The following is a 25,954-nucleotide window of genomic DNA, read 5'->3' as shown; positions in this document are numbered from 1 at the left end:
GGGTTTGATTTTGACGTCTGGCGTGATGTCGTTGATCCTTTGGGTATGTGTTTTGGGCTCGAAAAAGGTGGTGTCTGCTGTGGGTTGTTCAGGGCAGTCTGTGAACCGCAGCCTCGTTTGGTCCAGGTGCTTTCTGCAAATTTCTCCATTGTCTAATTTGACTACAAACACACTACTCCGTTCTTTAGCTATCACCGTGCCCGCGATCCACTTGGGACCATGTCCATAGTTTAGCACATACACAGCGTCATTCAGATCAGTTTCCCATGACACAGTGGCGCGACCATCTTTTACATTTTATTGCTGCCGCCTGCTCTCTATCTGATCATGCAGTTTGGGGTGAACCAGCGAGAGTCTGGTTTTAAGTGTCCTTTTCATGAGTAGCTCAGCCGGGAGCACCCCTGTGAGTGGGTGGGGTCTCGTGCGGTAGCTGAGCAGTACTCAGGACAGGTGGGTTTGGAGTGAGTCTTCTGTGACTCGTTTAAGGCTCTGTTTGATGGTTTGTACTGCCCACTCTGCCTGCCCATTGGAGGCTGGTTTAAACGGAGCCGAGGTGACATGTTTGATCCCATTGCGGGTCATGAATTCTTTAAATTCGGCACTGGTGAAACATGGCCCGTTGTCACTGACCAGTATGTCAGGCAGGCCGTGGGTGGCAAACATGGCCCTCAGGCTTTCAATGGTGGCGGTGGCGGTGCTTCCCGACATTATTTCACATTCAATCCATTTGGAAAAAGCATCCACCACCACCAGGAACATTTTACCGAGAAACGGGCCTGCATAGTCGACATGGATCCTCGACCATGGTCTGGAGGGCCAGGACCACAAACTTAGTGGTGCCTCTCTGGGCGCATTGCTCAACTGAGCACACACGCTGCATTACCGTACACAGGACTCTAAGTCAGAGTCGATACCGGACCAGCGCACATGGGATCTGGCTATCGCTTTCATCATTACTATACCCGGGTGTGTGCTGTGGGGATCCAAGATGAATGTCTCCCTGCCCTTTTTGGGTAGCACTACACGGTTACCCCACAACAGGCAATCTGCCTGAATGGACAGCTCGTCCTTTCGCCGCTGGAACGGCTTGATTAGCTCTTGCATTTCAATGGGGATGCTGGCCCAGCTCCCATGCAGTACACAGTTTTTTTACTAGGGACAGCAGAGGATCTTGGCTGGTCCACGTCCTAATCTGGCGGGCTGTGACAGGTGATTTATCATTTTCAAACACTTCCATGACCATCAACAAGTCTGCGGGCTGCGCCACCATCATCAAGTTTGCAGGCTGCGCCATTTCCACCCCCATGGTGGGCAATGGTAGCCGACTGAGAGCATCCGCACAGTTTTCGGTGCCTGGCCTGTGGCGGATGGTATAGTTATACGCTGATAGCGCGAGTGCCCACCTTTGTATGCGGGCTGAGGCATTAGTATTTATCCCCTTATTTTCAGCGAACAGGGATATGAGGTGCTTGTGATCAGTTTCCAGCTCAAATTTGAGGCCAAACTGGTATTGATGCATTTTCTTTACCCCGAACACACATGCTAATGCCTCTTTCTCAATCATGCTGTAGGCCCTCTCGGCCTTAGACAAGCTCCTAGAGGCATAGGCGACAGGTTGCAACTTCCCTGCAACGTTAGCTTGTTGTAATACACACCCGACTCCATATGACGACGCATCACATGCTAGCACAAGTCTTTTACGCGGGTTATACAATATAAGCAGCTTGTTGGAGCATAAAATGTTTCTGGCTTTCTCAAAAGCAATTACTTGTTTTTTTTCCCATACCCAGTTCTCACCTTTACGCAATAACACATATAGGGACTCTAAGAGGGTGCTTAACCCCCGGTCGGAAGTTACCAAAATAGTTGAGGAGTCCCAGGAATGACCGCAGCTGCATGACGTTCTGTGGCCTGGGCGCATTCCTGATAGCCTCTGTCTTGGTGTCTGTGGGCCGAATGCCGTACGCCGTGATCTTTCTCCCCAAAAACTCCACTTCTGTTGCCTTGAAGACGCATTTCGACCTCTTCAGCCGCAGCCCTACGCGATCCAGTCGCTGGAGGACCTCCTCCAGGTTTTGTAGGTGCTCGGCGATGTCCCGACCCATGACCAATATGTCATCCTGAAAAACCACCATGCTTGGTGCCGACTTGAGTAGGCTCTCCATGTTTCTCTGGAAAATCGCTGCAGCCGACCAAATTCCAAACGAGCATCTGTTGTAGATGAACAGTCCCTTGTGCGTGTTGATGCAGGTGAGGCCCTTCGAAGACTCCTCCAGCTCCTGGTCATGTCGGCCGAAGTCAGGTCGAGCTTGGTGAACGTCTTGCCTCCTGCCAGCATCACAAATAGATCGTCTGTCTTAGGTAGCGGGTATTGGTCCTGTAGCAAGAAATGATTAATAGTTTCTTTATAATCGCCGCAAATCCTGACCGTGCCATCACTTTTGAGTACTGGAACAATCGGGCTGGCCCACTCACTGAATTCCACTGGGGCGATGATGCCCTCGCATTGCAGCCTGTCCAGCTCGATTTCCACTCTCTCCCTCATCATGTGAGGTACCGCTCCTGCCTTGTGGTGAATGGGTTGTGCCTCTGGGACTTTCGCCCCAGAAAAGTTTCCAATGCCTGGCTGGAAAAGGGAAGGAAATTTGTTAAGAACCTGGGTACATGAGGCCTCATCGTCATGTGATTGCGCTCGGATGTCATTCCAGTTCCAGCAGATTTTGCCCAGCCAGCTCCTTCCAAGCTGTGTGGGGCCATCGCCCAGGACAATCCAGAGTGGCAGATCGTGCACCGTACCGTTGTAGGTGACCTTGACCATGGCGCTGCCCAGGATAGTGATAAGCTCTTGGTGTACGTTCTCAGTTTCGAGTGGATGGGGCTCAGGGCTGGTCTGAGTGCCTTGTTGCACCACAGTCTCTCAAACATCTTTTGACTCATGATGGATTGACTAGCACTAGTGTCCAGTTCCATGGCTATGGGTAAGCCATTCAATTTTACATTTAGCATTATGGGTGGACATTTGGTGTCAAATGTGTGCACCCCGTGTACTTCAGCATCTGCCTCCTCTCTCTGAGGCTCGAAATTGCTTTGATGTATCATGGACCGATCTTCCTCTGCCACGTGGTGGTTAGCAGGTTTTGCAGAGCTTGCAGTTTGTCTGCAAGCTCGTTGGAGGTGCCCCATTGTTCCACAGCTCTTGTAAAAATGCCCTTTGAAGCGGCATGAATAGGCTGAATGGAAGCCTCCACAACGCCAACAAGGTGTGAACTGCCTTGCATTCATCCTTTGTTGCGGACTCTCAGTCATCTGGATCATCTGAAGCCTGCTGGCAGTTGCAGTCTCGTGGTTCCTGCCCTGTACATTTCTGCTCGCAAACACAGCTCCAGTTAATTTATGAACATTGCTAGCACTTGTGTGCTGAGATATTTGTTTGGTGTTATCACTGGTGGACATAAACGCCTGTGCTATCGCAATGGCCTTACTGAGGGTCGGTGTCTCTACAGTCAAAAGTTTTCGTAGGATGGTCTCGTGGCCAATGCCCAGTACAAAAATGTCTCTGAGCATTTGGTCCAGGTTGCCATCAAACTCACATTGTCCTGCAAGTCGCCTTAGCTCAGCGACGTAGCTGGCCACTTCCTGACCTTCAGATTGCTGGCACGTACAGAACTGATACCTCGTCATCAGCATGCTCTCCCTCGGGTTAAGATGCTCCCGAACCAGTGTACACAGCTCCTCATATGGCTTTTCTGTGGGTTTCACCGGAGCCAGAAGACTCTTCATGAGGCTGTAGGTCGGTGCCCCGCAGACCGTGAGGAGGACTGTTCTCCTTTTTGCAGCGCTTCCTTTCCATCCAGCTCGTTGGCTACAAAGTACTGGTCTAGCCATTCGACATAGGCTTCCCAGTCCTCACCCTCCGAAAACTTCTCCAGGATGCCCACAGTTTGCTGCATCTTTGCGTTCGATTCGTATACTCATCGCTAGTTATTGTGTTCCTAAGACAGATGAGACTGCACACAGGGAGGTTAAAGTAACAGTGACCTCAGTCTTTATTAAGACACTCCACGGTGAGGAACACGCCTTAGGAGCTGGCTTGTATACAGTGCTCCCAAGGGATGCTGGGATCCCTTGGGACTTCAGGGGATGCGCTCCCTGGTGGTGGAACATGGGAGTGCATGCTTTACGGATACATAACAGTTAGTATATGGGAAACCACAGGCTGGCAGACTATGGGATCTGCTCGCACCAGCACCACTCCCTGCTGGGAGCAGTGAGCCACCCTTACAATGTACATTGATTCAAACAGTCTAGAATCTCCAGTATAATAATTATATTTAATAATTCTACTCAAATTCAATCTTTCCCATGATTTGAAGCATGTGGAACCACTTAACGCCCTTAGTTTTTCACTTCTACAATCTCCAGGCTTCTAAATTCCAAGCTCGTCATCCGTAATCATTATTTCCCAATGTACCCCATCTTCTCTCACATCCTTTTCAAGCCTGGTGCCATCTTGCACAGTGAGCCTTGACTTTTGTCGTAACTTTTTAATTAAAAAATTCAGCACGTGTGACTAATGTTGTTACATATGTGGACTTGTATTTACTCTGTACAGCCACCAGAGGGCTTATCCCTGGAGTCCCAAGGGATCCCATAATCCCTTGGGAGCACAGATATTTAAGGAGGCTTCACAAGTTGGAGAGGCACTCTGGAAACCTGCAATAAAGGACTAAGGTCACACTTTACTTTGAGCTCACAGTGTTCAGTCTGATTCTTTCTCCATACACAACAACTGGCGATGAGATACAGCTAGCGAACCCAAAGTTGCAGAGAACTGTGGGCATCCTGGAGAAATTTTTGGAGTGAGATGATTGGGAAACTTTTGTGGAGCGACTCGACCAATACTTTGTGGCCAAGAGATGGGGAAGAGAGCACTGCCAAACGAAGGCCGATCCTTCTCACCGGGGGCACCAATGTATGGCCTCATGAAGAATCTGCTCACTCCAGCGAAACCCATGGAGAAATCGTACGACGATTTGTGCACACTGGTCCGAGAGCATTTGAACCCGAAGGAAAGCGTTCTGATGGCGAGGTACCGGTTCTATACCTACAAAAGGTCTGAAGGCCAGGAAGTGGCAAGTTATGTCGCCGAGCTAAGACGCCTTGCAGGACATTGCGAATTTGGAGCACATGCTCAGAGATTTTTTCGTACTTGGCATTGGCTACGAAACCATACTTCGCAAACTTTTGACTGTCGAGACCCCAATCTTGAGTAAGGCCATAACGATAGCCCGGGCGTTCATTGCCACCAGTGACAATACGAAGCAAATCTCTCAGCACACAAATGATGCTACAAGTACTGTGAACAAAGTGATGTTGTTTTCGAATCATAACGTACAGGGCAGGTGACACATTCCTGCAGCTGTACGTCCGCAGATGTCTGAGTCCATCATTATGGGTGATGAATGTAAGGCCATTAACACCTTGGCGCTGCGGGGGTGATCATTATTTCCATTCATGCCGATCCAAAGAGTACAATTGCAAGGGCTGTGGAACAATGGGACACCTCCAACGAGTGTGCAGGCGAGCTGCTAAGCCTGTTAAACCTGCAAGCCACCAGAGGAGGGCAGATCCATGGAGGATCACAACGAACGAGAACCTCAGATAGAGGAGGCAGAGGTACATGGGGTGCACACATTCACCATGAATTGTCCCCCGATAATGCTGAATGATAAACTAAATGGACTCCCGGTGTCAATGGAGCTGGACACGGGCATGAGCCAGTTCATCATGGGCAAAAAGACTTTCGAAAGGTTGTGGTGCAACAAGACCTCAAGGCCAGTCTTAACTCCAGTTCGCACGAAACTAAGAACTTACTCGAAAGAACTGATTCCTGTAATCGGCAGTGCTACCGTAAAGGTCTCCTACGATGGAACGGTGCACAAGCTACCACTCTGGGTGGTACTGGGCGATGGTCAAACGCTGCTCGGCAGGAGCTGGCTGGGAAAGATACGCTGGAACTGGGATAACGTCCGAGCGCTATCGCCAGCTGATGACACTTCGTGTGCCCAGGTCTTAAACAAATTTCCTTTGCTGTTCGAACCAGGCATCGGGAAATTCCAAGGAGCAAAAGTGCAGATCCACCTAATTCCGGGAGCTCGACCTATCCATCACAAGGCGAGGACAGTACCGTACATGATGAGAGAAAGGGTAGAGATCGAACTAGACCGGCTGCAAAGAGAGGGCATCATTTCACCGATCGAGTTCAACGAGTGGGCCAGTCCTATTGTCCCAGTCCTCAAGGGAGACGGCACCATCAGAATCTGTGGTGATTACAATGTAACTATCAATCGTTTCTCCCTACAGGACCAATACCCACTACCAAATGCCGGCGACCTCTTTGGAACGCTGGCGGGAGGAAAGATATTCACGAAGCTGGATCTGACTTCAGCCTACATGACGCAGGAACTGGAGGAATCAACGAAGGCCCTCACCTGCATCAACACGCACAAGGATTTTTTGTTTATAACAGATGCCCGTTTGGAATCCGATCAGCGGCGGCAATATTCCAGAGAAACATGGAAAGTTTACTGAAGTCGGTCCCGCACACCGTGGTCTTCCAGGACGACATCTTGGTCACAGGGCGGAACACAGTCGAGCACCTGCAGAACCTGGAGGAGGTTCTTAGCCGACTCAACTGTGTGGGGCTCAGGTTAAAACGCTCGAAGTGCGTTTTCCTGGCACCTGAAATGGAGTTCTTGCGAAGGAGGATTGCGGCGGATGGCATCAGGCCGACCAACGCGAAAACGGAGGCAATTGAGAATGCACCGAAGCCACAGAACATGACGGAGCTGCGGTCGTTTCTGGGCTCTTGAACTACTTTGGTAGCTTCTTACCGGGTCTCAGCACACCGCTAGAACCACTACATGTCTTACTACGAAAAGGGGGCAAATGGGTTTGGGGCAAAAGCCAAGAAAATGCCTTTGTACAAGCGAGAAAATTGTTATGCTCAAACAAATTGCTTGTGTTGTATGATCCATGTAAGCGTTTGGTACTAGCATGTGATGCGTCATCATATGGCGTCGGGTGTGTATTGCAACAAGCTAATGATTTCGGGAAACTGCAACCGGTTGCTTATGCATCCAGGAGTCTGTCGAAGACTGAGAGAGCCTACAGCATGATTGAAAAAGAAGCGTTAATGTGTGTCTATGGGGTAAAGAAAATGCATCAATACCTGTTTGGGCTAAAATTCAAATTGGAAACTGACCATAAACCACTCAGATCCCTGTTTTCCAAGAGTAAAGGGATAAATACCAATGCATCGGCCCGCATCCAGAGATGGGCGCTCACGTTGTCCGCATACAACTATACCATCTGCCACAGGCCAGGCACAGAAAACTGCACTGATGCTCTCAGTAGGCTGCTATTGCCCAATGCGGGGGTGGAAATGGCGCAGCCTGCAGATCTAGCCACGGTTATGGAAGCATTTGCGAGTGAGCAATCACCCGTCACTGCCAGGCAGATCAAAACCTGGACAATCTAGGACCCCTTATTATCTCTAGTCAAAAACTGTTTGCTTCATGGGAGCTGGTCCAGTGTCCCAGTGGAAATGCAGGAAGAGATAAAGCCTTTCCAGCGGCGCAAAGATGAAATGTCTATACAGGCAGACTGCCTTCTGTGGGTCAATCGAGAAGTGGCAGAGATACCTTCATCAATGACCTCCACAGTACCCGCCCAGGCATCGTAATGATGAAAGCGATAGCCAGATCCTACGTGTGGTGGCCCGGTATCGATGCGGACTTACAGTCCTGCGTTCACAGAAGTAATACATGCTCACAGTTGAGCAATGCACCCAGGGAGGTGCTGCTAAGTTGATGGTCTTGGCCCTCCAAACCATGGTCTAGGGAACATGTCGACAATGCAGGCCATTCATGGGTAAAATGTTCCATGTGGTTGTAGACGCGTACTCAAAGTGGATTGAATGTGAGATAATGTCAGCTAGCACATCCGCTGCCACTACTGAAAGCCTGTGGGCCATGTTTGCCACTCACGGCTTACCCGATGTCCTGGTGAGCGACAAGGTGCCATGTTTTACCAGTGCTGAGTTCAAAGAATTCATGACCCGTAATGGGATCAAACATGTCACATCTGCCCTGTTTAAACCCGCCTCCAGTAGTCAGGCAGAGAGAGCAGTGCAAACCATCAAGCAAGGCTTGAAGAGGGTAACCGAAGGCTCACTGCAGACTCGCCTATCCCGAGTCCTGCTTAGCTACCGCACGGGACCCCACTCACTCACTGGGATTCCACCTGCTGAACTGCTCATGAAAAGAGCACTTCATACAAGGCTCTCGTTAGTTCACCCTGAGCTACATGAACAGGTAGAGAGCAGGCGGCTTCAACAAAGTGCATACCATGATCACGCAAATGTGTCACACAAGATTGAAATCAATGATCCTGTATTTGTATTAAATTATGGACAAGGTCCCAAGTGGCTTCTCTGCACTGTCATGGCCAAAGAGGGGAGCAGGGTGTTTCGGGTCAAACTTTCAAATGGATTCATTCACCGGAAACACTTGGACCAAATCAAACTCAGATTCATGGACTGAGCAACCCACCTTGGACCCTCTCTTTTTTGATCCCACAACATACACACCAGTGGCAACAGCACCACGGTTGACCACAAAGCAGAACCCATCATCCACAGCAGCCCAGCAGGGCCCAACACACCAGGCAGCCCAGCAAGGCCAACTGCACAGCAGCCCAGTGAGGGCCAAACAAATGATTCAACAACACCAGCTTTCACACCAAGATGATCAACCAGGGCAAGAAGGGTCCCAGATCGACCACATTGTAAATAGTTACATTATTGACTTTGGAAGGGAGTGTTGTTATATATGTGGACTTGTATTTCCTCTGTGCAGCCACCAGAGGACTCATCCCTTGGTGTCCCAAGGGTCCCATTATCCCTTGGGAGCACAGGTATTTAAGGAGGCTTCGCAGGTTGGAGAGGCACTCTGGAGACCTGCAATAGAACACTTTACTTTGAGCTCACAGTGTTCAGTCTGATTCTTTCTCCATACACAACAAATACCACCCATGTTTACAAGATATGAGCAGTTTCAAGAGTGATCAGGATAATCTGAATTAGTAGATGAATTCTCATTGCAAATGTGACAACATGTGTGGAAATTATGGTGAACCTGTATATAACACTGGTTTGTTCCTAACTGGAGTATTGTGTCCAATTCTAGGCAGTGCACTTTAGAAGGATGTGAAGGCCTTAGAGAAGGTGCAGAAAAGATTTACAAGAATGATTCCAGGAATGAGGGACTTCACTTACGTTGACAGACTGGAGAAGCTGGAATTATTCTCCTTGTGGCAGAAAAGATTGAGAGGAGATTTGATAGAGGTGTTCAAAGTCACAAGGGGTCTGGGTAGAGTAGATAGCGAGAAACTGTTCCCATTGGCAGAAGGGTTGAGAACCAGAGGACACAGATTTAAGGTGATTGGCAAAAGAGCCAAAGGTGATGTAAGAAAAAATCTTTTTCACCCAGCGAGTGGTTGGGTTCTGGAATGCACTTCCTGAAAGTGTGGTGGAGGCAGACTCAATCTGATCTTTCAGAAGGGAGTTGGATAAGTATCTGAAGGAAAACATTTGCAGGGCTGCGGGGAAAGGGCGAGGGAGTGGGACTCGCTGAGAGTCGGCACCAGCTGGGGCTCAACAGGCCGAATGGCCTTCTTCCGTGCTGTAACCATTCTATGATTCTATTCTAAGATTCTGATATCTTTCAGGTTTCTACAAAAAGGACGAGCATCACCTTCTTCTTGAACTTTATAAGATCCACGGTCCTGTTGAAATGTTTGTGCACAAATTTAAGAATGACAACCTGGCTCTGGATGGATATGTAAGTATCTTACTCTTCTCGTCTCCAAATGTCACGGTTAAAATATTGCAGCAAAGCAGATTTAGTGCTCGAGGCATTTTGGCCAGAAAAATAGGAAAGTGTGGGCAGTAAAAGTGCTGGCTCTCTGACAGTTCGTCAGCACTGTGTATCACTTCTGCTCTGCGGAAAGAGACAGCTTGGAATATAAAAGTGACATTACACTTTAACTCAGAGTATAGACTTGAAACTTAATTGCAAATGAATGTATTTGATAGGACTGTGGATATTCTTACTGAACCATCCTATGGGAAAGCAAAGTACTGGGAATGCTGGAAATCTGAAATAAAAACAGAACATGCTGGAAAAACTCCCATCGGCGGCAGTCGGGAGCAGCGTCAAGGAGGTGCGTGGAAAGGCCTATAAAAGCCACAGCAGAGAGTCCGGGAGCAGCGTCGAGGAGGTACATGGAGAGGTCTATAAAAGGCACAGCAGAGGGTCCGAGGCCCAGCGTCGGCGGCAGTCTGGAGCAGCGTCGAGGAGGCGCGTGGTGAGGCCTATAAAAGGCACAGCAGGGAGTCCGGGGCCCAGCGTCGGCGGCAGTCGGGAGCAGCGTCGAGGAGGTGCGTGAAGAGGCCTATAAAAGGCACAGCAGAGGATCCGGGGCCCAGCGTCGGCGGCAGTCGGGAGCAGCGTCGAGGAGGTGCGTTGGTGAGGCCTATAAAAGGCATAGCAGGGAGTCCGGGGCCCAGCGTCGGCGGCAGTCGGGAGCAGCGTCGAGGAGGTACGTGGAGAGGCCTATAAAAGGCACAGCAGGGAGTCCGGGGCCCAGCGTCGGCGGCAGTCGGGAGCAGCGTCGAGGAGGTGCATGGAGAGGCCTATAAAAGGCGAGCCGGTGCAGCTACAGGGAGAAGGCAAAAAAGAAGTAGAAAGAAACAGAAAGGTGACGTCACAGCCAAGGGGGTAAGTGATTGGCTGATGATTGGTGAGTAGTTTTTCTTTTTCACTTCTATAACAGTGAGTAAACTTTAGCATTGTTGTTGCTTATCTAAGGGTTAAGTCATGGCAGGACAGCTCGGTCACGTGTTATGCTCCTCCTGTACCATGTGGGAACTCAGGGACGACACCAGTGTTCCTGACGACTACGTGTGCGGGAAGTGTATCCGCCTCCAGCTCCTGACGGACCGCGTTGCGGAGTTGGAGCTGAGGGTGGATTCACTCTGGAGCATCCACGATGCTGAGAATGACGTGAGTAGCACGTGTAGCGAGTTGGTCGTACTGCAGGGAAAGGGTCCACAGCCAGATAGGGAATGGAAGACCAGCAGGAAGAGCAGTGCAAGGAAGGTAGTGCAGGGGTCCCCTGTGGTCATCCCCTTGCAAAACAGATACACTGCTTTGGGTACTGTTGGGGGGGGATGACTCATCAGGGGAGGGCAGCAGCAGCCAAATTCATGGCACCGTGGCTGGCTCTGTTGCACAGGAGGGCAGGAAAAAGAGTGGGAGAGCGATAGTGATAGGGGATTCAATTGTAGGGGAATAGATAGGCGTTTCTGCGGCCGCAACCGAGATTCCAGGATGGTATGTTGCCTCCCTGGTGCAAAGGTCAAGGATGTCTCGGAGCGGGTGCAGGACATATTAAAATGGGAGGGAGAACAGTCAGTTGTCGTGGTGCACATTGGTACCAACGACATAGGTAAAAAAAGGGATGAGGTCCTACGAAACTAATTTAAGGAGCTAGGAGCTAAATTAAAAAGTAGGACCTCAAAAGTAGTAATCTCGGGATTGCTACCAGTGCCACGTGATAGTCAGAGTAGGAATCGCAGGATAGCGCAGATGAATATGTGGCTTGAGCAGTGGTGCAGCAGGGAGGGATTCAAATTCCTGGGGCATTGGAACCTGTTCTGGGGGAGGTGGGACCAGTACAAACCGGACGGTCTGCACCTGGGCAGGACCGGAACCAATGTCCTAGGGGGAGTGTTTGCTAGTGCTGTTGGGGAGGATTTAAACTAATATGGCAGGGGGATGGGAACCAATGCAGGGAGACAGAGGGAAACAAAAAGGAGACAAAAGCAAAAGACAGAAAGGAGATGAGGAAAAGTGGAGGGCAGAGAAACCCAAGGCAAAGAACGAAAAGGGCCACTGTACAGCAACATTCTAAAAGGACAAAGGGTGTTAAAAAAACAAGCCTGAAGGCTTTGTGTCTTAATGCAAGGAGTATCCGTAATAAGGTGGATGAATTAACTGTGCAAATAGATGTTAACAAATATGATGTGATTGGGATTACAGAGACGTGGCTCCAGGATGATCAGGGCTGGGAACTCAACATCCAGGGGCATTCAACATTCAGGAAGGTTAGAATAAAAGGAAAAGGAGGTGGGGTAGCATTGATGGTTAAGGAGGAGATTAATGCAATAGTTAGGAAGGACATTAGCTTGGATGATGTGGAATCTATATGGGTAGAGCTGCAGAACACGAAAGGGCAAAAAACGTTAGTGGGAGTTATGTACAGAAACTCCCAACAGTAGTAGTGATGTTGGGGAGGGCATCAAACAGGAAATTAGGGGTGCATGCAATAAAGGTGCAGCAGTTATAATGGGTGACTTTAATATGCACATAGATTGGGCTAACTAAACTGGAAGCAATACGGTGGAGGAGGATTTCCTGGAGTGCATAAGGGATGGTTTTCTAGACCAATATGTCGAGGAACCAACTAGGGGGGAGGCCATCTTAGACTGGGTGTTGTGTAATGAGAGAGGATTAATTAGCAATCTCGTTGTGCGAGGCCCCTTGGGGAAGAGTGACCATAATATGGTGGAATTCTGCATTAGGATGGAGAATGAAACAGTTAATTCAGAGACCATGGTCCAGAACTTAAAGAAGGCTAACTTTGAAGGTATGAGGCGTGAATTGGCTCGGATAGATTGCCGAATGATACTTAAGGGGTTGACTGTGGATGGGCAATGGCAGACATTTAGAGACCGCATGGATGAACTACAACAATTGTACATTCCTGTCTGACGTAAAAATAAAAAAGGGAAGGTGGCTCAACCGTGGCTATCAAGGGAAATCAGGGATAGTATTAAAGCCAAGGAAGTGGCATACAAATTGGCCAGAAATAGCAGCGAACCCGGGGACTGGGAGAAATTTAGAACTCAGCAGAGGAGGACAAAGGGTTTGATTAGGGCAGGGAAAATGGAGTACGAGAAGAAGCTTGCAGGGAACATTAAGACAGATTGCGAAAGTTTCTATCGATATGTAAAGAGAAAAAGGTTAGTAAAGACAAACGTAGGTCCCCTGCAGTCAGAATCAGGGGAAGTCATAAACGGGGAACAAAGAAATGGCGGACCAATTGAACAAGTACTTTGGTTCGGTATTCACTAAGGAGGACACAAACAACCTTCCGGATATAAAAGGGGTCAGAGGGTCTTGTAAGGAGGAGGAACTGAGGGAAATCCTTATTAGTTGGGAAATTGTGTTGGGGAAATTGATGGGATTGAAGGCCGATAAATCCCCAGGGCCTGATGGACTGCATCCCAGAGTACTTAAGGAGGTGGCCTTGGAAATAGCGGATGCATTGACAGTCATTTTCCAACATTCCATTGACTCTGGATCAGTTCCTATGGAGTGCAGGGTAGCCAATGTAACCCCACTTTTTAAAAAAGGAGGGAGAGAGAAAACAGGGAATTATAGACTGGTCAGCCTGACATCAGTCGTGGGTAAAATGATGGAATCAATTATTAAGGATGTCATAGCAGTTCATTTGGAAAGGTGACATGATAGGTCCAAGTCAGCATGGATTTGTGAAAGGGAAATCATGCTTGACAAATCTTCTGGAATTTTTTGAGGATGTTTCCAGTAGAGTGAACAAGGGAGAACCAGTTGATGTGGTATATTTGGACTTTCAGAAGGCTTTTGACAAGGTCCCACACAAGAGATTAATGTGCAAAGTTAAAGCACATGGGATTGGTGGTAGTGTGCTGACATGGATTGAGAACTGGTTGTCAGACAGGAAGCAAAGAGTAGGAGTAAATGGGGACTTTTCAGAATGGCAGGCAGTGACTAGTCGGGTACCGCAAGGTTGTCTGCTGGGGCCCCAGCTGTTTACACTGCACATTAATGATTTAGACGAGGGGATTAAATGTAGTATCTCCAAATTTGCGGATGACACTAAGTTGGGTGGCAGTGTGAGCTGCGAGGAGGATGCTTTGAGGCTGCAGAGCGACTTGGATAGGTTAGGTGAGTGGGCAAATGCATGGCAGATGAAGTATAATGTGGATAAATGTGAGGTTATCCACTTTGGTGGTAAAAACAGAGAGACAGACTATTATCTGAATGGTGACAGATTAGGAAAAGGGGAGGTGCAACGAGACCTGGGTGTCATGGTACATCAGTCATTGAAGGTTGGCATGCAGGTACAGCAGGCGGTTAAGAAAGCAAATGGCATGTTGGCCTTCATAGCGAGGGGATTTGAGTACGGGGCAGGGAGGTGTTGCTACAGTTGTACAGGGCCTTGGTGAGGCCACACCTGGAGTATTGTGTACAGTTTTGGTCTCCTAACCTGAGGAAGGTCATTCTTGCTATTGAGGGAGTGCAGCGAAGGTTCACCAGACTGATTCCCGGGATGGCGGGACTGACCTATCAAGAAAGACTGGATCAACTGGGCTTGTATTCACTGGAGTTCAGAAGAATGAGAGGGGACCTCATAGAAACGTTTAAAATTCTGACGGGGTTAGACAGGTTAGATGCACGAAGAATGTTCCCAATGTTGGGGAAGTCCAGAACCAGGGGACACAGTCTAAGGATAAGGGGTAAACCATTTAGGACCGAGATGAGGAGAAACTTCTTCACCTAGAGAGTGGAGAACCTGTGGAATTCTCTACCACAGAAAGTTGTTGAGGCCAATTCACTAAATATATTCAAAAAGGAGTTAGATGAAGTCCTTACTACCATGGGGATCAAGGGGTATGGCGAGAAAGCAGGAATGGGGTACTGAAGTTGCATGTTTTTCCATGAACTCATTGAATGGCGGTGCAGGCTAGAAGGGCCGAATGGCCTACTCCTGCACCTATTTTCTATGTTTCTAACTCAGCAGATTAGGCAGCATCTATGGAGAAAGAAACAGGAGCCGAAATTCAGCCTCCCGATAAACCTGTTACAGCCACACGGCGGTGTCGGAACGGCCGGCAATTTTTCGGCGAATAGCCGCCGCTCGTGAAATTCTCCCCGGTGGTTTTTCCGGCGGTCCCCACTTCCGCCCTGCTGTTGCCGAACCCTCCGAAGTGTGTCATCAAAGCGTGCACCGCCAATGGCCCGCCCCGCAAGCAAAATTCACTGTAGAAAATCTTCCGGCCACCGCGAGGTGCCCCCGACAGTTTTTTCTGTCACTGCCCTGTGTTTGCAGTGTGTGTAAAATCGTCATTAAAGGGGAGGGCGCACTGCCGTGGCCGGCATCTTATTTCTTTTGTCGGCCGACTGCCAGGTCAGTCCAACATTTATGCCCCGGGGTTCGGCCGGGATACCAACAGGCAGCCTGGCACCCCCTCTTGGGTGCCAGGCCACTGGCCCGACTGAAACCCTCCCTGGTGGCCCAGTGGACCTAACTAAAATAATCGCAGAGCTCGCAGCAGCTCTCCCCTTTCAGTGAAGGGGAGAGACATGGTGATGCGCCAGCGCAATGACTAACAGCGTCGTCACTCCGCCCGCTCCTACTTCCGCCGCTCTTATAACGGATACTTCGCTCCCGCCCTCACTTCCGACCCTCTTATGACGGACTTCCGTCCCGCTCAAAACAAAACGACACAGAGCTGAATTTCGCACGATGGGCCGCCGCGTCCATTGTGGCAGCCAAAACACCACAAAAACGGCGGGTGCGATCCATTTCCGGCGGGGGTGAATTTCGACCCCACAGAGTTAACGTTTCAGGTTAGTGAACTTTCGTCTGAACTGAAAAAAGTTAGAGAAATAACAAGTTTTAAGCAAGTGCAGAAGCAGGGAAAGGGAAGAGGGGAGGAAAGAACACAAGGGAGGGTCTCTAATAAGGTGGAGAGATTAAAATAAAAAAGGGGTGATGGTGCAAGGCATTTATCAGCAGTAAGCACATCCAGGTGAATCTGAATGGATCTCAGAACACAGCCCTTTAATGGCAGTGTGATTGGAAAACTGCCACATTCTCTTGTGATATTACAGATACTGTTCGTAACGGAGAACACTGTAGAATTGATCTACATACAGAGTACTTAAGAAAAATTCCAAAAATTATTGGAAAGATATAATGGTATCCCAAGCGGTGAATGGATTATGTGTAAGATTATTGTACAAAACACTAGTTAGGCCACAGCTAAACTACTGCGTGCAGTTCTGGTCACCATATTACAGGAAAGATGTGATTGCATTGGAGAGCATTCAGAGGAGATTTAGAGGATGTAACCTGGACTGTAGAATTTTAGCTATAAGAAAAGATTGGATAGGCTGGGTTGTTTTCTTTGAAATAGAGGAGGCTGAGGGGAGACCTTATTGAGGTGTATAAAATTATAAGGGGTCTAGATAGGGTGGATAGGAAGGGCCTATTTCCCTTAGCAGAGCGGTCAACAGCCAGGGGGCTTCGATTTAAAGTAATTGGTAGAAGGTTTAGATGGGATTTGAGGGGAATTTTCTTCACCCAGAGGGTGGTGGGGGTCTGGAAAACGCTGCCTAAAAGGGTAGTAGAAGCAAAAACCCTCACCACATTTAAAAAGTATTTGGATGTACCCTTGAAGTCACATAACCTGCAAGGCTATGAACCAAGAGCTGGAAAGTGGGATTAGGCTGGATAGCTCTTTATTGGCCGGCACAGACACAATGGGCTGAAATGGCATCCTTCCGTGCATAAAGTCACATGAGATTTTCTATATACCACTGTTTTAAGTAGTTTGCAATACTTGCATCATAGAAACATAGACATTCACAGCATGGAAGGCAGCCATTTCAGCCCATCGTGTCTGTGCATTGGTTGTAATTTACCAAAATTCCCTGGATTCTGGGGAGGTCCCAACAGATTGGAAAACTGCAAATGTAACGTCCCTATTTACAAAAGGAGGCAGACAAAAAGCAGGAAACTATAGAGCAGTTAGCCTAACATCTGTGGTTGGGAAAATGTTGGAATCCATTATTAAAGAAGCAGGAGCAGGGCATTTGGAAAATCAAAATTCGGTCAGGCAGAGTCAGCATGGATTTATGAAGGGGAAGTCATGTTTGACAAATTTGCTGGAGTTCTTTGAGGATGTAACGAACAGTGTGGATAAAGGGGAACCAGTGGATGTGGTGTATTTGGACTTCCAGAAGTCATTTGACAAGGAGCCACATAAAAGGTTACTGCACAAGATAAAAGTTCACGGGGTTGGGGGTAATATATTAGCATGGATAGAGGATTGGCTGACTAACAGAAAACAGAGAGTTGGGATAAATGATTCATTCTCTGGTTGGCAACCAGTAACTAGTGAGGTGTCACAGAAATCAGTGCTGGGACCCCAACTATTTACAATCTGTATTAATGACTTGGAAGAAAGGACTGAGTGTAACGTAGCCAAGTTTGCTGACGATACAAAGATGGGAGGAAAAGTACTGTGTGAGGAGGACACAAAAAATCTGCAAAAGGACATAGACAGGCTAAGTGAATGGGCAAAAATTTGTCAGATGGAGTATAATGTTGGAAAGTGTGAGGTCATGCACTTCGACAGAAAAAAAATCAAAAAGCAAGTTATTGTTTAAATGGAGAAAGATTGCAAAGTGCCGCAGTACAGCGGGACATGGAGGTACTTGTGCATGAAACACAAAAGGATAGTATGCAGATACAGCAAGTGATCAGGAAGGCCAAGGGTATCTTGGCCTTTATTGTAAAGGGGATGGAGTATAAAAGCAGGGAAGTCTTGATACAGCTATATAAGGTATTGGTGAGGCCACACCTGGAATACTGCGGCAGTTTTGGTTTCCATATTTACGAAAGGAAATACTTGCTTTGGAGGCAGTCCAGAGAAGGTTCACTAGGTTGATTCCGGGGATGAGGGGGTTGACTTATGAGGAAAGGTTGAGTAGGTTGGGCCTCTACTCATTGGAATTCAGAAGAGAGGTGATCTTATCGAAAGGTATAAGATTATAAGCAGGCTTGACAAGGTGGATGCAGAGAGGATGTTTCCACTAATGGGGGAGACTAGAACTAGAGGGTACGATCTTAGAATAAGGGGCCGCCCATTTAAAACAGAGATGAGGAGAAATTTCTTCTCTCAGAGGGTTGTAAATATGTGGAATTCGCTGCCTCACAGAACTGTGGAAGCTGGGACATTGAATAAAATTTAAGACAGAAATAGACAGTTTCTTAAACGATAAGGGGTTATGGGGAGGGGGTGCGGAAGTGGAGCTGAGTCCATGATCAGGTCAGCCATGATCTTCTTGAATGGCGGAGCAGGCTCGAGAGGCCGTATGGCCTACTCCTGTTCCTATTTCTTATGTTCTTATGACTGGCCCAGTAACAAACAGGGATTTTTTTTAATGTTAATCTATCAGCACTTAAACCATATGTGTGGTCAAACTCATAATCTTCAAGAATAAAAATCTATCTCACTATCATACATGAAAAGGTGTGCAAGGTTCTCAGTCATTCTACTGCTACTTTTGGGGAGCCAACATTCAGAGTGTGATGAGGAGAGGCATGCAATAGATTCGAGAATTTATAGCCATATGTCCCAACATGCCTGCACCGGTGCTAAGTCTTCAACTGGAGCCATCTACCATAATCCCGAATTACATTTTTTGCTCAAGTTTCCATTCAAACTCGTTTGTTGAATGTAAAATCTTCCATTAACCGGCACAATCGGGGAGCGTTTTAGAACGCCATTGTTTTTTTTTTCCTGGCACTAAAAAATATTCCTTGATATATTTAAGAGTGGTAACTAGGTGCAGTTTTATTAGTACAGCTGAAAATGGGTTTATCACAAAAAAATAAGCATTTTTCATCAGTGTCTGGTCCACCAACTGTGAGTAACCGATTTTAAATCACTGAAAAGGACTTTAAAAGACGGCACAGAAACATTTACTAGTTTCATTGGTGTACAGTAATGAGTTTCTTAGTAATGACATATTTTTAAATTTTTTTACAAGGTGCTTATTTGTGTTCTTGCACCTAAAAAAAAAAACTACATTTTATGAGGCTTCTCAAAGGCCCGCAAATGGGCGCAATTTGTGGAAATTCACCATGGTGATTCATTCGATCTGGAGACATGACCAGTTTAATGGGCAGGACCAGCTTCCAGCAAGATGTTTTTTAAAGGAGCGCGAAAGATTGTGGAAACTTCATTTGCGCAGAAAGTAACTTGTGTTTGAAATTCCTCCTTTTTTTGCGCTGGTTTTGACGAATAGCGCAACCTGGCAGAAACTCTACCCCCCCCATATGGAAACAGTCAGGACTTAAGGTGCAATGATCTGCTCGTGGGACACAGGGAGTTGTCAGTTTAATGCGTCACTAACAGCAAAGTTGCTCAGGGTTTTGGGGGAGGGGAGCATTTAAGTTTAAAATGGCAGTTTCCCTCCTGTCATTGATCGTAGATCATAAGAACATAAGAATTAGGAACAGGAGTAGGCCATCTAGCCCCTCGAGCCTGTTCCGCCATTCAATAAGATCATGGCTGATCTGGTCGTGGATTCAGCTCCACTTACCCGCCCTCTCCCTGTAACCCTTAATTCCCTTATTGGTTAAAAATATATCTATCTTTGACTTGAAAACATTCAATGAGCTAGCCTCAACTGCTTTCTTGGGCAGAGAATTCCACAGATTCACAACCCTCTGGGAGAAGAAATTCTTTCTCAACTCGGTTTTAAATTGGCTCCCCCGTATTTTGAGGCTGTGCCCCCTAGTTCTAGTCTTCCCTACCAATGGAAACAACCTTTCTGCCTCTATCTTGTCTATCCCTTTCATGATTTTAAATGTTTCTATAAGATCACCCCTCATCCTTCTGAACTCCAACGAGTAAAGACCCAGTCTACTCAATCTATCATCATAAGGTAACCCCCTCATTTCTGCAATCAGCCTGGTGAATCGTCTCTTTACCCCTTCCAAAGCTAGTATATCCTTCCTTAAGTAAGGTGACCAAAACTGCACGCAGTACTCCAGGTGCGGCCTTACCAATACCTTATACAGCTGCAGCAGGACCTCCCTGCTTTTGTACTCCATCCCTCTCGCAATGAAGGCCAACATTCCATTTGCCTACCTGCTGCATCTACAAACTAACCTTTTGGGATTCATGCACATGGACCCCTAGGTCCCTCTGCATACAGCATGTTGTAATTTCTCCCCATTCAAATAATATTCCCTTTTACTGTTTTTTTTCCCAATGTGGATGACCTCACACTTTCCGACATTATATTCCATCTGCCAAACCTTAGCCCATTCGCTTAACCTATCCAAATCTCCTTGCAGCCTCTCTGAGTCCTCTGCACAACCGCTTTCCCACTAATCTTAGTGTCATCTGCAAATTTTGTTGCACTACACTCTGTCCCCTCTTCTAGGTCATCTATGTATATTGTAAATAGATCGATCATAGTTATTCATAAACTGGCTTATTTGAAAATGGGACTCTGTTTGTTTCAATTCCTTGAGTGACACTGTTGACCCACTTAACATTGGCCACAGGGCAGCACAGCAAGTTTACACAGCCCTCTCCTCCACCTAAGATGGGTGCTATAGTTGTACTATTAGTGGCACAGGCGCTGCCCAAAATATGTCAAATGTTCACGACATCGGAATGTGGGTCAGGGGTGTAAGTAACGGGCAGGTGGAAGTTCTGCCGAGGATCGATCGCAGAAAGAAAATTCAGGACCATCTTGCCCAATTATCCTATGCCAACTGTATACTGACAGAATGACTGACCTCACTGATTATCATTCAGGTTTCAGCGGGAGCTTCAGGCAGCGCGTTTGTGTACCAAGGGTTCGTGCGAGGCAAGGACTTCGGACAGTTTGGTCTCCAAAGAATAGGTAATTTGTCTTTCTTCTTAACTTTCATTCGTGAAAGAATAGTGCTGGTTCATTTATGTAACTTTTCACTTTGTATTGGGCTTATCAGTGCTTACTCTGATGGAGGATGTTTTTTGCATATTGGCCCTTAAATTCCATGACAGTTCTCCCAGCCTCTCTCCATAACTTCGGCAGAAGACTGGCAGGAACCTCAAGGAAACTTTGCAACCGTCTGTTTCAGTCCTTATTTCCCGTTTCACCAGTGTTTTGCCAATCCCCTGCCGAAAGGTACAACACAAGGTCAAGAGAACCCCTGGGAATTTCAAGGCCAGAGTGGGTTATTTTCCGACTTTGCGTTCCAACAGGGATCCTTGACCACTGTGAATTTGTCAGAAATATAAGACATGCAGTGCGCACAATTCTCCCACCGTTCATTTTAAATGGTCAGAAAATTGTTCACAGCATCCTCCCAAATTTTCGATCCGTACTCCCGATGGGCGATGCTCCTCACTAAAAGCTCTAAGTGGGAAAATTACTCCAATGGAGTGTTCACTTAAATGGAGCATTCTAGATAGCTGAGAGAGAAAGGACTGACAGCTCTGATCGTATATCCTTCAAATGGGAATTTGAAAGGTGGGCAGTCTGCCCTGTAGAGTTGTAATTCTACAGACTTTGAAGCAGATAGTGTCCCACAATGTAATCCTGTAATCCTGCAGCATCAGTTTCAAAACCCAAAGGATTAAATCCTTTCGGCTTTTCTGATAAGCCATTTCGAATAGTGGTTAACAATAAGTCCACTTGCCAGTTAAGTAATCCTCGTGAGGGTATTTGAAACACAAAATAGGATCACTAAGAAGAGGCCTGTGAGATCCCTGGAGCCGTTACAGCTGAAAACTTCTTGGTGGCAATGAAGATAAATGTAGCAAGTTAATCTGGCTAGGTTTTTTTTTGCATTGTCTTCTAGCAAAAGGAGGTAAATTGTTAATTTATGTAAGGTATAACCTAGAAAAATCCATCAGAATTGCGAGACTGAAATCACTGGAAATGGTTGATTTTTATGAGAAGCAATGAGAGCCGATTGCAAACTCAGTGGAATACGTTGCTTGCATTTTCCAGTTGCAGTCAGACACAGCAAGCTTTGGGCTATAAATTCATTTTGGATGATAGTGCGATACAGACAGTAGTGAATCGGTAGCCCATTTTACACTCTGCCTGAGTTATTTGTAAAGTAAATTGGGGAGTGAAAATTAGCTGTCGATTTGGTATTGCCCATTTTGGGCTCCTGCCCAAGACAAAGTTATTCCCCCTCAAAAATTGGAAAAGTCTGCCATCATCACTTTGGAATAACTTTCCCTTGGAGAGATTTTTGCCCAAAGATGAAAGGCTCTCGTAAACATTTAGCATTCTCGCACCTAAACATTACTCCAGATATATTGGGCCAGAATCTGCTGTCAAAATAACCGTGAGGCTAATGGCGCTCGCCGTTATTTATGCGTATTGCCAAAAGTTGCTGACGAGTTGTGCTGTGCGCTATTTGCTTCACGAAAACAGCATTTTGCTTTCTGTTTCACCATTGACATGCATTGAACAGCGTGTGGTTGCTGTATTTGCTGGCAGATACGAACTAACCTCACAGCAGATATTTAGGGCTAGTAATTAGTATCATCAATACCCTTTTAACAACATGATAATTGTTAATGACTGCCAATCAATCTCTTTTGCACCGGAAATTAACTTTGCATTGCTTCAGGATTTTAATTTTACGGGGAGATGTAAAAAATGTCAATTTTTTTTTCTTGCTTTCCTTTCTGTCTCTCTTTTTCACTCTCTTAATCCAATCTTTCTTTTCCTCTCTCTATTTCTCTTCTGAACTGGATCTGACACTGAATTACCCCCTTTAATTCAGTCATTCTCTGTTTATTTTCCAACACTTAAATCTCATTGGTTGAGGAGATACCTTGTTGGCTGTCCTGTTCACTCCAGTCCCAGATGCCTTGTTTCCCTAGTTGTGCATTCATCAGCTCACACTTTCAGCACCTTAGTGAGCAAAAATGCTTTGAGCTGAAGGGTGTTGATGAAAGTCTAACTAACAGCAAACGTTTGTGGCAGAATGTGCTGTAGTGGGGTATCTATCTAGACTTGCCCCCCTGCACCCTTCCGCTGAAAGTGTGAGCTGATAATGGCACAACAAGTGAAATAAGGCATCTGGGAACTGAGTGAACATGGCAGCCAATAAGATTTAACGATTGATAAATATACACAAGAAGGAGGGTGAATTGAAAGGGTGGTTAGACCACACTTAGAGTACTGCGTGCAGTTCTGGTCACCATATTATAAAAAGGATATAGAGGCACTGTAGAGGGTGCAAAAAAGATTTACAAGGATGATACCAGAACTGTGAGGTTATACCTAGCAGGAAAGAATGAACAGGTTGGGCCTCTTTTCTGTGAAAAGAGAAGACTGAGGGGTGACCTAATATAAGTCTTTAAAATTCTGACAGGTTTTGCTAAAGTAAACAGAGAGAGTGTTTCCACTTGTGGGGAAGAGCAAAATTAGACAGGCACCAAGAAACAAATTGGGAATTCAGAATAAACTTCTTTACCCAGAAAATTGTGAGAATGTGGAACTCACTATCACAGGGAATAGTTGAGATGAATACTATCGATGCATTTAAAGGAAAGCTAGATATATCTATGAGGGAAATGGAAATCGAGGGTTATGCTGATGGAATTAGATGAGGAAGAATGGGAGGAGGCTCGAGTGGAGCATAAACACCGGGATGGACTGGTTGGGCTGAATGGCCTCTTTCTGTGCTGTATATTCTATGTAATCCTATGAATTCAATGTCAAATCAGGTGCAAAAAGAGAAATAAAGAGAGGGAAAGAAGGATTGGATTAAGACCAATTGAACAAGTACTTTGGTTCAGTATTCACTAAGGAGGACACAAACAACCTTCCGGATATAAAAGGGGTCAGAGGGTCTAGTAAGGAGGAGGAACTGAGGGAAATCTTTATTAGTCGGGAAATTGTGTTGGGGAAATTGATGGGATTGAAGGCCGATAAATCCCCAGGGCCTGATGGACTGCATCCCAGAGTACTTAAGGAGGTGGCCTTGGAAATAGCGGATGCATTGACAGTTATTTTCCAACATTCCATTGACTCTGGATCAGTTCCTATCGAGTGGAGGGTAGCCAATGTAACCCCACTTTTTAAAAAAGGAGGGAGAGAGAAAGCAGGGAATTATAGACCGGTCAGCCTGATCTCAGTAGTGGGTAAAATGATGGAATCAATTATTAAGGATGTCATAGCAGCGCATATGGAAAATGGTGACATGATAGGTCCAAGTCAGCATGGATTTGTGAAAGGGAAATCATGCTTGACAAATCTTCTGGAATTTTTTGAGGATGTTTCCAGTAAAGTGGACAAAGGAGAACCAGTTGATGTGGTATATTTGGACTTTCAGAAGGCTTTCGACAAGGTCCCACACAGGAGATTAATGTGCAAAGTTAGAGCACATGGGATTGGGGGTAGTGTGCTGACGTGGATTGAGAACTGGTTGTCAGACAGGAAGCAAAGAGTAGGAGTAAATAGGTACTTTTCAGAATGGCAGGCAGTGACTAGTGGGGTACTGCAGGGTTCTGTGCTGGGGCCCCAGCTGTTTACATTGTACATTAATGATTTAGACGAGGGGATTAAATGTAGTATCTCCAAATTTGCGGATGACACTAAGTTGGGTGGCAGTGTGAGCTGCGAGGAGGATGCTATGAGGTTGCAGAGTGACTTGGATAGGTTAGGTGAGTGGGCAAATGCGTGGCAGATGAAGTATAATGTGGATAAATGTGAGGTTATCCACTTTGGTGGTAAAAACAGAGAGACAGACTATTATCTGAATGGTGACAGATTAGGAAAAGGGGAAGTGCAACGAGACCTGGGTGTCATGGTATATCAGTCACTGAAGGTTGGCATGCAGGTACAGCAGGCGGTTAAGAAAGCAAATGGCATGTTGGCCTTCATAGCGAGGGGATTTGAGTACAGGGGCAGGGAGGTGTTGTACAGGGCCTTGGTGAGGCCACACCTGGAGTATTGTGTATAGTTTTGGTCTCCTAACTTGAGGAAGGACATTCTTGCTATTGAGGGAGTGCAGCGAAGATTCACCAGACTGATTCCCGGGATGGTGGGACTGACCTATCAAGAAAGACTGGATCAACTGGGCTTGTACTCACTGGAGTTCAGAAGAGTGAGAGGGGACCTCATAGAAACGTTTAAAATTCTGACGGGTTTGGACAGGTTAGATGCAGGAAGAATGTTCCCAATGTTGGGGAAGTCCAGAACCAGGGGTCACAGTCTAAGGATAAGGGGTAAGCCATTTAGGACCGAGATGAGGAGAAACTTCTTCACCCAGAGAGTGGTGAACCTGTGGAATTCTCTACCACACAAAGTAGTTGAGGCCAATTCACTAAATATATTCAAAAGGGAGTTAGATGAAGTCCTTACTACTCGGGGATCGAGGGGTATGGCGAGAAAGCAGGAAGGGGGTACTGAAGTTTCATGTTCAGCCATGAACTCATTGAATGGCGGTGCAGGCTAGAAGGGCTGAATGGCCTGCTCTTGCACCTATTTTCTATGTTTCTATGTTTCTAAGAGAGAGAGAGAGAGAAGAGACAGAAAAGAAAAGTAAGAATGAAAAATGTAATTAAAAAATTTCCATTTTGAAATTTCCCCCCAGAATGTTAAACCTGAATAAATGGGACTCCACACTTGTAATAGTTAATGTTCGGTGCGGGTGCCAGAGAGATTGATTGGCAGTCATTAACACTTATCACAACATTAAAAGGGTCCTTCCAGTTCTAATGACAAGCCTTAACTTTCTGTGGCGAGTTTTATCAGCAAATACAGCAAGTTCCTAAAACAAGCTAACAGGGAAGCTAAGGGCAAAATGCAGAGTGGGACAACTCAGAAAGCAACTTTTGGAGATTCACATTTAACAGCGCATCTGCTCCTCGTCTGAAGTTGCTGTACCATTTACTTTGACAGCAAATTCTGGCCAAGTGAAAGTAGCAGCAAACATACGGTAGCGTAGTCTTTGCAATCTC

General features: G+C 46.6%; 1 protein-coding gene across 1 annotated transcript in view; it reads left to right on the top strand.

The window, feature by feature from the left end:
* csmd2 (CUB and Sushi multiple domains 2) overlaps positions 1–25,954 on the top strand; it is a 778,395-nt gene that overhangs the window by 737,991 nt on the left and 14,450 nt on the right. The window contains exons 62-63 of the mRNA XM_070898713.1: positions 9,790–9,902; positions 20,795–20,882. Of these exons, the coding sequence (XP_070754814.1) occupies positions 9,790–9,902; positions 20,795–20,882 (201 nt within the window). The remainder of the gene's footprint in view (positions 1–9,789; positions 9,903–20,794; positions 20,883–25,954) is intronic.

Source organism: Pristiophorus japonicus, chromosome 14 (genome assembly GCF_044704955.1).
Source record: "Pristiophorus japonicus isolate sPriJap1 chromosome 14, sPriJap1.hap1, whole genome shotgun sequence".
Taxonomy (NCBI): domain Eukaryota; kingdom Metazoa; phylum Chordata; class Chondrichthyes; family Pristiophoridae; genus Pristiophorus; species Pristiophorus japonicus.
Note: the sequence above shows the minus strand (reverse complement) of the source record. Positions and strands in the feature narration are given on the sequence as shown.